At 38.1% G+C, this 12732-nt stretch overlaps 1 protein-coding gene across 1 annotated transcript in view; it reads right to left on the bottom strand.

Moving 5' to 3' along the window:
• AGBL1 (AGBL carboxypeptidase 1) overlaps positions 1-12732 on the bottom strand; it is a 794103-nt gene that overhangs the window by 449029 nt on the left and 332342 nt on the right. The window contains exon 18 of the mRNA XM_047767507.1: positions 8466-8646. Coding sequence (XP_047623463.1) covers positions 8466-8646 — 181 coding nt within the window. The remainder of the gene's footprint in view (positions 1-8465; positions 8647-12732) is intronic.

The raw sequence follows: 12732 nt of genomic DNA on the forward strand, positions 1-12732 counted from the left end.
GAGTTTAATTCCAGATTCTAAAATATAAGTTACATGGCTGACCTTGCATATATAAAACAATCTTTTGCCTCATATTTCTTTTCCATCTATCTGTAAAATAGGAGTAAAATATTTACTTTTCCTATAAGTATAAAAAATTAAAATTAAAATCATATTTTAATCCTATCTGATTGACAAAGAATAAAAAGACGGAAAATGTGCAGTCTTAACAAGGTATGGGGCCCAGGTTCTTTCCTCCCTCAGTGGTAGGAATATACATATGTGTGTCTTCTATATGGAGTAACCTGGCAATAATATGTATCAGATATAAAATATGAATAACATTTGACTCAGCAGACTACTTGTAAGAATTTATCTTAAGGAAATGACTGGAGAAATTCACCAAGAGACTAATAAGACTCTTCACCTGTCTACGGTTTATAATGGAGAATTGTTAAAATTAATTATAGCCCATCAATGCTATGAGATTGCTGTTTTAAAAACTAATACTGCCATTTGTATTCTTTGCCATAGGAAGATGCTATTTGTTTATAAACTCTACTACAAAATACATTATTTCATGAAAATTAATATGGATATGAATATAGAAATATATTTTTAAGGAAATAGCTACTCACTCGAAGTTGTCAATTTATAAACAAATGGCTAATAGATCTTCTTCAACTAGCTAATAGTGTTAAATCTCTGAACAGCCTGATTCAGGAAGGGCCTCCATGGTACAAAATTCTACATGCACAATGCAATTATCATAGATTATGATGTGAATGATGCATCTTGGAGTACTGCAATGCATTAGCCTGGAATTTGGGTGTTTTTTTAATTTCTTCTTTAAGTTTTTTCTCTACACTGGGTTTTTCTACAAGAATGATGTCTCATTTTTTCCCCACTGGAAACAATAAAACCATTTTATTTTTTGAAAACAAAGAAGTCACATATAAACAGTAATAAACCTGTTTCAAGGGCATGCTGGGCACTCAGTAAATGGATGCTTTGTGCTTGTTTTTCATCAATTGCTTCTGAGCTCTCAGTCCACAATGCTATCCTCTGCTCTGTCACACTGAAGCTAAAAGTGCAAATCACAACACTCAGACTCCCTTGGCCAGTTGCTATCCTGCTAGTTTCTGCCAACAAGAGGCACTGGAGGGAGATAGGAAGGCAGGAGGAAAAAGAAAAGGACACCCTTTCTGTTTGCCAGTTCTAGTTAATGAGAATTGAGCAGCAGAAGGCGATTGGCTGAACCTCTGCCTCTTAAGATACACAGCACCAGCATCACTGCACTCTCTCATGGGTACCAACAGCAGGTAGGATGCATCCAGATGCCATTTGGATGTTCTATACCTCCTCACTCTCTCAACCATGCCTCTTGGTCCACTGAAGCCCTTGCCAAGTCAGCCTCCCTTCTCAGAGATCCAAACACCAACATCACAGAGTCTTTTCAGCCCCTGGGCTCTGAACGCCACCTCTTCCTTTTGTTTCCCCAGCCTTATAGGCAGTGTCTGCCTCTGCAGATGTTAAGCTCCTGGTTTCTTCTGCATCCCCTTTTTTAACTTTCAGACTTCTACCACCTGTGTGAATCAAATCTCATCTTTTGAAACACCTATTATCTACTGTACCATGTATCATTTTTATAATTAGAAAACAATAAAGCTATTATATCTTTAAATGTCCCAATTGTACTGAGCACGACTCTTAAAACATATTAGCCATTGTACTTATTATTCACTGTTCCTTTAGGAATTCCTCTAACTTCCACTTATCCCCTTCACCAATCTGAGGCATAGACATTTTCTTTCAATCTCAATAGCACAGCTGAAACAAGACAGAAAGGCTTATTAACACTTTACTGAGAATAAATGATATAACAGATGATAACTACTCATGGAAAATTTAAAACTGATTATTGGTATAGCTGTTCTCATTCTCAAGTGGCCACTTGAGGGATTGCCTCTTCTGGCCTCCTCCACATACCATTTTTCCTCTGTGACCTGGGGGACCCTCTGGTTTATCTAATTTCAAGCTCAAGGGAATAACCTCTTTCCCCATATTTCAGGCATCTTTTCTTGTTCCAGGATCATCTTCTTTCTGGAAAGATTGACAATGGGAATAACGAATCCATTCAATGACCATATTGCTCTCTACCCGCATGGAAGTCGTCAGGGCCAGTAGCACCATGTGCATCACAGGATGAAGAGTAGGTATGATCTCTGTAGTTATCTAAAGATCCAGCAGCACAAACCACTGAGTTACTTGTATGATTGCATGTAGGTACAGAGGCAACCTGAGAAACATCTAATGTTGAATTTCTTACCAGTCTGTTTCTGGGATCTCAGAGAAAATCTTCCATTTTTATTTGCACAAAATTTTTTTGTTTAATTATAGTCAATTTTCATACAGATGGCCAAAAAAACACATGAAAAGATGTTCAACATCACTATCAGAGAAATGCAAACCAAAACCACTATGAGGTACCACCTTATACCAGCCAGAATGGCCATAATCAAAAAGTCGACAAACAGTAAGTGCTGGAGAGGGTGTGGAGAAAAAGGAACCCTAGTACACTGTTGGTGGGATTGTAAATTGGTGCAACCACTGTGGAAAACAGTATGGAGGTTCCTCAGAAAACGAAACATAGAACTACCATTTGATCCAGCATCTATCCAGAGAAAACCACGACTCGCAAAGACACATGTACTCCGATATTCATCGCGGCACTATTTGCAATAGGCAAGACATGGAAACAACCTAAATGTCCGTCGACAGAGGCATGGATCAAGGAGATGTGGTACATATATACAATGGAAATTTACTCAGTCATTAAAAGGAACGAAATACCAGCATTTTTAGCAACATGGGTGGACCTAGAAACTATCATGCTAAGTGAAGTCAGCCATACAATGAGACACCAACATCAAATGCTTTCACTGACATGTGGAATCTGAAAGAAGGACAAACTGAATTTCTTTGAAGAACAGATGCTGACTCACAGACATTGAAAAAACACTTATGGTCTCTGGAGGAGACAGTTTGGGACGTGGGGGGAGGTGCCCGGGCTGTGGGATGGAAATCCTGTGCAATTGGATTGTTATGATCATTATACAACTACAGATGTGATAAATTCATTTGAGTAATTAAAAAAATTCAAAGAAAAAAAATTATAGCCCATTTTTTTTCAAATGTAACTAACTGATATATGAAATCCAAAAGTCTGGGAGTCATTGTTACATGTTTTTATGTTGAAGATATTTGATATTCATTAAAAGTCAGAGCTGAAGTCACATTAGAGTGAAGCCCTGAACATACCCATAAAGGAAGGAAGAGGCACAGCACAGCCCAAAGATGAAGTGAGCCCTGTGCTGATAATTTAAGCACTTTGTGATCCTGAAGAGGCCCTTGCGTGAAAATAAACCATAGAATGGTTAGTGAAAATGGGAGCCCCGTGACAAAAAATAATAATAATAATTCAATGTCATTTGGGTGTTGCTACAGAAAGGATGTCTTCTATAGAGAATGCTGACAGAACACGGTATAGAGTGTTGAAGTACAAGCCAAGTGGGAATTCAGATTCCCTGAAGGAAAACTGAGGATGAACTAATTCCTTCATCCTGGACCAAACTACAGAAAGCAGGGAAGGTTGTGCCACGGTTCCTCCTGGCACACTGGGTGTGAATGTCCAGGTCCTGATTTCAGAGACTGTCTGCTGATAGGTGGAGACTTCACTTTTACCTCCATCTTAGGCTGGGAAGAGCTGATAGGTAGAGAGACTGTGTCCAGACTCCAGCTCTGTCACAAGGTAGCTATACAACACTGAGCCTATACATGTGTGCCTGAGTGTGTGTGTGTGTGTGTGTGCGCTTGCGCATGTGAGTTTGAGTGTTTTAATTATCTAGACAATATGTCATGCCATTTATGCCTTAAACTGGATTATGTGATCTTGGATAACTCATTTTGTCTTTTTAGTCTGAATTTCACTATCATTTGAAGACTGGAACTAAATAATATATAAGACCCCACCCAGATAGAACATTTTAAGGTGCTTTTATTCTAATGCCCTGAAATCTCTAATGGGAAACGGATGTAAAATAGAAGTTTTAGTCCTGGCTCTGTAATACCAGCTGCTTAAACTGTAATTCACCCAGGTTCACTCAAGTTTTCATGTATAGAAATTATACAGAAGATCTACTTCTGTTGGTCATGGTTACTATTCAATAAGAAAATATATGTAAAGGAATGAGGCTTATGTACATGTGTAACTGAATCACTTTGTTTTATAGCAGAAATTATCACAACATTGTAAATCAATTAGACTTCAATAAGACTTGAAAAATGAAAAAAAAAAGAATAAGGTTGTTTTTTGGCTCATAAAAATTGCTAATTTTTTTTTCAGATAAAGTCTGTGAGTGTTCTTACTGTAGTAAAAAGAAGCATTCATCAACCCACCAGTAAAACATTATTGATACTAAATTTAAATGGTCTCAGATAGTTAAAACTGTCAAGATTTTTATCTGATTTTTATAGTGTCATGTGTTTCCCTTAGAGCATTCACTTAGTACTTCTTAATACCTTGGTGTGTTTAGTTGTAGTATGCCCTTTTCTCTTTACTGTTGTTTACTTATTTCACAATGGCCTTAGAAGAAGGTAATCAAGTTTGTAGAGTTGTATACAGAATAAGAATAAATATACTCTGATTCTCTTGGGAATAAAAATATTGGCCCAAGTGCTGACTTTATAAACATTATTTTGTCACTACCATCCACCCAACAACCAAAGTCCCCAAATTGGGAATCATCCTAGATTTCTTCCTCTCCTTCACTTATTTGTCATGTCGACCTTTTCATCATTTTTGGTATCACCTGTCTTCTCCCCACTCCCCACTCTAATCCAGTTGCCATTATCAGTCTGCCAGTTGTCCGCCTATTCTTTTATCCTGTGTTGGAAAGAATTACAAGAGTCAGGGGATCACTGCATCCGTCCTCCTAGATTACTCAGAACTCAGCCCAGTCAATACAAGCCACCAGGCCAACAAGAGGGTAGATTGTTTCTTTTGGAAATCATCTTTGCATTTTGTTTTCCTGTTGTAGCCATATGTTGCTAAGAGATCTTTGGTTTGGCAAGACACTCTATTTTTGCTCAAAAATTCTGGCTTTGTTTCCCCGATTACTGCTATAAAAACCTCCCAGCCATCCTCAAAGGCTCCATTACCATCGCCACACAAGGAAACTTCTCTTTACACAGTTTTGCACACTCCGTGGGGGACCCAGATTTCTTATTAAAGAAAAGCGCAGGTTTTCTTGCTTTAAGGTTAAGTGCCAAGTTCAGGTTTAGGCTCTCTAATCTTTAGGCGAAGCTTGTCTCTTTGCTGGCCAGACCACACACAGTGCAGTTCTGTTAACTTTAAGAACAGGAATGTGTCCAAAGAAGATTAATGACAATCATAACACCAAAAATGAAATCACATGAGCAATATTTAGGTGAACTGCATTGAACTTGGAAAGGAATTCCTAAAGGAGAGGTCAAGATATATAAAACGGGTTAGATCTTACCCTTGTTTTTTGCACATTGTAGGCAAAGTGAGTAAATCACAAGGCAAAGATCAAAACACAGAAAAAAAAATCTAGTCAATTGTACACTATGCAATGGGCATATCCTGGAATGAAATGCCAAGGAAGGACCTAAGGAGAAGTTAGATAAACAATGTGTTAGGTATGTTCTAAGATGGGTTCATGAGCTGAGACTTCTAAGCCCTTTTATTGTGAGATGTTATGATTCCATAGCAGTCTGGCCTTTTGGTAATGATGTGCTATGACCTGTAGATTTTCCCTTTCAGTAGAATAACGCTATGATATCCAAATCCCTTTAAGCCAAAATTGTTTGGGTGATCCAAGTAACCTATGAAGTGCCTTGAGCTCCATGATGAAATACGCTATATAAATAAAAAGGGTAATTTAGTCATAATAAATAATGATAATGATGATGAATGGTGGTGTCACAGAGAAGAAGCTGGCCTGCCGTTAGGGAACCCAAAGCAACCAGCTGTGAGCTGGAAATAATGTGTGTGCTGGCCAGAAGAATACTCAGTGACTAAGACCACATTAACCTTTCAACCAAAGACCTGGATCAACCCTCTGATCCAGAGGTGTGAGAATTTGACATTGAAGAAACTACAGTATTTATCCCAGACCTTGACTATTACCTTGGGCTTATAAGACCTTTACCCAGGCAGGTCAATGGGGAGCTTTGTCTTCTAACAGAAGAGAAAATTGAGTAGGTCAGGGGAATTGCCAATACTCCAAGCCAGTATGCCTTTGAACCCAGTGCTCTTTCCATTCTCTACCAGACCCAGACAATTCCATGGAACACATAGCTTCAGAAAAGAGCCAGCTGGATGAGAAAATGGTAAGACAGGGCCATGCCCCCCATGATGGCTTGCATAACTGTTTTCCATCCATTTAGGCTAAGTAAGCTTGCTGATAAAATCCTTGCCCCCTCAGGCAGAGGGGAGCCATTCACTGATGCCCTGGAGCTGATCTCCAGAACTGAGGAAATGCACGGTATGAGCCAGCTTAGTTCTGAGGACAAGGAAAGGACATTGATTTAAGGCTTTGTCCAGCTTGAGATCTAAGAAGCATGATTTCTGCCAGAGACCTGATTGATGGCACCTGCTGAAGGACCTGGCCTCCCCCAATTACATGTGCTTGGAGACCCACAAATCACCATATGCAAAGAGGAAGGACCCTGCTCTCTGCCCACCAATAAGTTCCATCAGGAAAAAAAAGAGGTCTGGGAGCTACAGAACCAGGCAACTGTTAGAACTCTTAGACGCCCTCCTTACCAACTTATCTGTTCCATTTTGTTAATATATCTATTGAAATTTTATTTTTACAGTGTTCAGCTTTAACTCATTTGCATTTTGGCATAGTTTAACATATTTATCATTTGAGATTTATTCTGATCCTCTTTTATATTTTATTATCTTCACATTTTTTAACTTTTAACCTTATCAATATTCTTCTTGTGTTTATCCTTTGAAGCTAGTCTATTCTCAGTCATTTAACATTTAGTTTTAATGAAAGAAATTTCTATTTCATATTTCTTAAAACATTTTCTTATTTATCTTTTAAGTAATTTTGTCTCTGAAATTTTTCTTTTCTTTTTTGTATTTCTTAATAATTCTAATTTTATCTCTTCTGTTTCATCTTTTTTATTATTTTTTTATTTTTTGGGTTTTTTTTTGCCTTTTCTAGGGCTGCTCCCGTGGCATGTGAAGGTTCCCAGGCCAGGGGTCCAATCGGAGCTGTAGCTGCCAGCCTACACCACAGCCACAGCAATGCAGGATCCAAGCCACATCTGCGACCTACACCACAGCTCACAGCAACACCAGATCCTTAACCCACTGAGCAAGACCAGGGATTGAAACCACAGCCTCATGGTTCCTAGTCGGATTCGTCAGCCACTGAGCCATGACAGGAACTCCCTGTTTCATGTTTTTAATACTGTTTTATTTTCTCAGTTTTCTAAGCATGTGCCTTTGCCTCTTTAATACTGATATTTTAAATGGTAACTTCTTTTGTATTTTAAGCTTTTGAAATTATTTTTCCTTTCAATCTTATTTTTTTTTTCCATAGGATACCAATGTCCAATCCCACAGTAAAAAAGAATCATTTATTACCATAGGAAGGGTCTCTGTTCTTTTCCACAGATCAAGGCAGATATTTGGGAATGTTAATTCTGTCACTCTCACCCTCAACCTTCTGGCTGTGTGACTTTGGGAACCTGCTCTGATGTCTGGGCCTCAGCTCACAAACTCTGAACACCCTGACCCCTTCCAACACTGGAATTCATCTTTCCCTTTAAAAATTCTCAGGTCATGTAGGAGCTGGGCCGGGAGAAACACTACCCCAATCTTCTCTCTTTTTAGTTAACCATTTTTCAGGCATTCCACTTCTGGTCATTCCACAGCCATTTTTTTTTAAACAATTTCAGCCACTCGATTTAAATAAAGTGACACCTTATTATAACTGTAACCAGAATCCAGTAAAATACAACAAGAATAAAGATTTATCTGTAGTAAATATAAGTAAGCAAATAAAAGCATTGGTCTTCAGGTCAAGGAAATCACAGTATGAGCCCTTTGACACTAACCCACCAAGTAATCGACAGAAGTTATTTGATTATCATGGACACCAACCCCCCTCTTTTTTAAAAGTGGAGTGTTAAATTAGATTATTTCTAAGTATCCCTCTGTTATTTATTGCCTGTGAGTCTATACCTTTCTATTCAAAGAAACTCTGAGATTAACATCAATGTGTATGAAGATTATATTGTTGTTTGTATGAGGTAGCAGAACCCAAGAGAATTGATCCCTGCCACAGTAACAAGACCTCTTCAATCAAACCCATGGGGCCAAAAAACAATGTGTTACTACGATAACATAAACACAGGTTAGGCTGAGCTGGTGCCTGACATACTTGCCGTTGATGACACCATCTGGGTTGAGCATGGGGATGATCTTGAAAATGAAGCTTTCTCTCAAGAGCTGAGCCACAGGGTCACTGCTGACCAGGAACTCCAAGGTCCCCTTCATCATCCAGCTGGCATTGCTCTCCCCTGGATGAACTCGAGCAGTAATCACCTGGTATGGGCGCCGCTCTAAAGAAGAAGAGACATGAGACAATTAAACCTAAATATACCTTCCATTTTTACCAAAAAAATCTCCAGGAATCCAGAATTACACCTGAATGGCATGAAGTCTAAAGTGGGTTGATTGTTTAATACATATCTAATGTACATTTGCCCAAGTTCCATCTGCCTCTATGGTCTGCAAGACTCAAGAGAGTGTAAAGGTAAAGCTTGAGGCTGTTATCAAAAGCATAAGCACCTAGTGGCATAAAAAGAATCCAGGAATCAGATTTTAGCAAGATCATCAAAGAAACAATTTAATCTTCAAGCCCAATAGCAAGATGCTGGATGTCACAGATCTGAGATTGGATCTTATCTTCCAAATGTCTGAATTCTCCCAAGGCTGTTTCCTCATCTGTAAAATGAGGGCAATGGTATTGACCTCCTGCAGCTATTATAAAAACAAAAAGGATGTAATTATAAAATATTGGGTGCATTGCTTGCTATTCAGTATGTACCTGTTAGCTCCTAGCTTTCTCAATTATAAAGTCTGGGGTTAGAATGGACCCTCTCATTCCCCAGAGAAAGAGGAGTCAAGTACTGAAACTGTATTGTGAACTTTATGATTGACTTTATGACACTGGACCCAATCCTCCAGCGATTTCACAGAAGAGGAAAGGTCCTGGAAGCTCAAACTTGGAGTTGCAATACTTCCTTCATTTTGCAGAAGAAATCAAGAGAGCACTCTCTTCCAATCACAGGGAGTATACTGACATGAAGAGATCTTATGAAGAATGCATTGATAAGAGAAAGATAGACTTATCAGCCTTTCTTTGCTGATAAAAGACACATGGAGCATTGTTGTGTTGAGACCTATTCTTAGACTACATCTGGGTTCATTTGATTGATTAGTGAGGTTGGTCCCCATACATTTGGAGAAGAAGGGGGGATATATGGTATCAAACAAGCTATTAAACAAGTTAGTATCATTAAACAAATGTGTTAGTACATTAAACAAACAAGTTAGTAATATTAAACAAATACGGCATCAAACAAGCTAGACGTTGTCTGCTCTAACCCTCTGTCCAATTTGGACTCTTTTCCTCTGTACCCTCACTCAATTCCTAATAGCTTCTAAACCAGCTCTGCTGATAAGAATTGAATTTTTCCAAGAATAAATATCTTAGCTAATAAACAGCCTAAGAGTTAGACTAGAAATTTTATTCCTGGCCATTCAAATCATATGAGTTAAATATTTAACCATGAGATAAATATGTCTTGTTTCCCTTAAACAGCATTCTTTCTGAGGGAAAAAATGGTGTCTTTATTTGTGTACAAAGGAGGACAAAACTGAATAACTCTCAATAACACATAAAGTATAAGTAATAGAAGATAAAGAGAAATAAGCTTTTAGTTACTGAATTATATTACTATTGTCATCAATTAAAACAAAACAAACAAAAAAAAAACCCTCTGTCAACAGCCAATGAGATTCAGGTTTAAGGGGCATATATATTCATGTATTTTTACTGACTATAGTGAGAGCAAGTTACTTCCCCTTGTAGTTCCTTTATATATTGGGGATAGTATTCAGTTATATTTTTTCTTAAGCAGGTGTCTTGAATGTATTCCAAGAATTGTAGGAGGCACTGGAGAGAAAAAAATTGAATCTATTATAGCCCTTGTTCTGTAAAAGGCCAAAGCATTTGTTGGTAGTGACAAACATGCACGCAAATAATAAGTGAGCTAGTGGAGGTGTATATAAAGCACCAAAAGTAGATCTGACTAAGAGAGGGAAGGACATTTCCAGAGATGTGATGCTATTTAGACAGAGTGCTGCAGAGTAAGTATCATCTACCCAGAGAGAGAAGGTGAGGAAGGGTCTTCCAAGCAAAGAAAAAGATACCCACAAAGAACACAGAGGAGTGAAAAGCCAGTGTGTTCAAGCATAAAGAAAAGCTATGAGTGGCTGAAGCAAAGGACTGGAAGTGGGAGCTCATTGTAGAAAAATGGGCTGGTGTAAAACTGGTAAAATCCTTCCTTATATATTTTGTTTAGGGGTTTGCACTTTATTCTGCAGATCAGAATAGTTCTCAACTATGGAGTCAATGTCTTCATGGGATGCTATGACCTGCGATGAGATCTATTACAGAATTATTGGTTACTAATAAAAGTGTGTAAATGTTTGCTCTGTGGATATATATATTTATAAACATTTATAAATATACATTACATAGATATACACAGAAATATACACATATACATATCATACAAAATGCTGGTTGCTGGCCTTCTTTCCTACTACCAGACTCCTGATTTGGGGGGTTTAAAAAGTGTCCAAATCAAAACACCTAGCTTTGTGTATTTTCTTGTAGGTAGGAGTAGCCACATGACAGGGAGTTGTGGACAATGAGATGCAAATGGTAGCAGAGGGTGAATCTTTCCTGAAAAGTGATTAAAAGGCACAGTTTCACCCAACAAATGCCTTCATGGTTTTTGTCTCTTGTCTCGTATTCTTGTATCTCCTTTCTTCCTCCCTGGAACATAGACATGATACTTTCAGGAGAAGAAGCCAATTTGAGAATCAAAGTCACATGATAAGATGGTGACCAGAAAGGTAGAAAGAGCCTGGGTTCTTGAAAAAAAATCTCTTAAGCAGCTACCCTGCACTTTCACTAGCTTCTTCAGTGCCTCTGGATATTTGAGACCAAAAACCCACAATTTGGCTAGGCAAATGCAGTCACATTCTGCTATATCTTCTTAGACTCTAGTCTAAATTATGTAAATATAAGATCAGGTAAAAGTCATTCTTATAATAAGGTTATCTCGAATAGCATGCATCAAAGTATGCTTTCTGGATAGTGGAGAAAAGAGTGAAAGAGATAATTGTAATGAGAATATTTGTTATGTGTGTCCCAGAGGAAAAAAAATACAAACCACAGTTGAGAACAACTATTTTAAGAAATAGAGAATGATGGCTTTTCAGCAGAAGAAAGACATACCAAAGATTGCTTCAAAAAATAATTCTAACATTTATGTAGATAACATTTGTTTAATCAGAGGCAACATGACCTACTGGAGTAGAGAACAACTTTTAGAGTTCTATTTCCAGAGTTCAAATTCTAGCCCCATCATTTGCTCCCTGAGATGAACTATGTAAGTTTCTGAAGAATCTGAGTATTAGATTGGGTATCTGTATATAAGACAGTTTACTAACTGGACTTTACTAAGTAAGCATATCAGGGAGGGGTGGAGAGATGTACAGATAGCTAGCTGAGCACAATTGAAGTTAGTCGAAGGTCGATTTAACCGCTTTGTCATTTGCTCACAGTCACTTTCACTCCCTCCAAAGCAAGCTCTATTGGCATTCCAAAAAAAAGCTTGTTGAGAAAGAAAGAGGCCTGATGAATCTGTACCCAATCAGTAGCCTATTTTCAGTTCTATAATTCCCTATCACTCTCTTTGTGTTTTTTGAACTATGTTCATTTATAGCATATTGAACAACAATAGGAAGTGCTTCGGGTCCAGCAAGAAAAAATTAAAAAATAGCTTAAGCTCTTATAAATGTTCAACATCAACTGAACACTCTTCATTGTCTGGGCCAGTTGAGTTGCATTGCCTGATAGCCAGTGAAATGCAGTGCATTAGCCAATATGCCTAATGCAGCCTTTGCAAAGAGATATCAATGACATTCTTCTTCCCATTGGAGACTCAGGTTGATAATCTGCTAGACTGTAATATACCACAAGACCCAATATGCTGTTCTGAGCATTCTGAAGAAGCAAAGAGGGAAAACTGTTGGTTCTCATGAAGACATAAGCAGAAGCAGCATTTTAGCCATTTCTAGTTGATTTCCTCACTTCCTCTCTGTGATTTAAGGCAATTTTGCAGTCATATTGCTGAGTTAAACTTAGGGGACCACTCAATTGTAGCAGCAAATTGTGCTCCAGAGAACCCATAATAGACAACAGCTGTAAAGAATATGCAACATACATACTATGTGTTCTTTCTTGTACCTGACAATTTCAGTTTTAATAACTCATTTTTGCTCAGGGTAGGGCAAAGAGTGTCAGGTATCTGCCTTTTCTTTCTCAGCCATTTATAAAATCTATTCCA

This window comes from Phacochoerus africanus, chromosome 2, assembly GCF_016906955.1.
Source record: "Phacochoerus africanus isolate WHEZ1 chromosome 2, ROS_Pafr_v1, whole genome shotgun sequence".
In the NCBI taxonomy this organism is placed as follows: domain Eukaryota; kingdom Metazoa; phylum Chordata; class Mammalia; order Artiodactyla; family Suidae; genus Phacochoerus; species Phacochoerus africanus.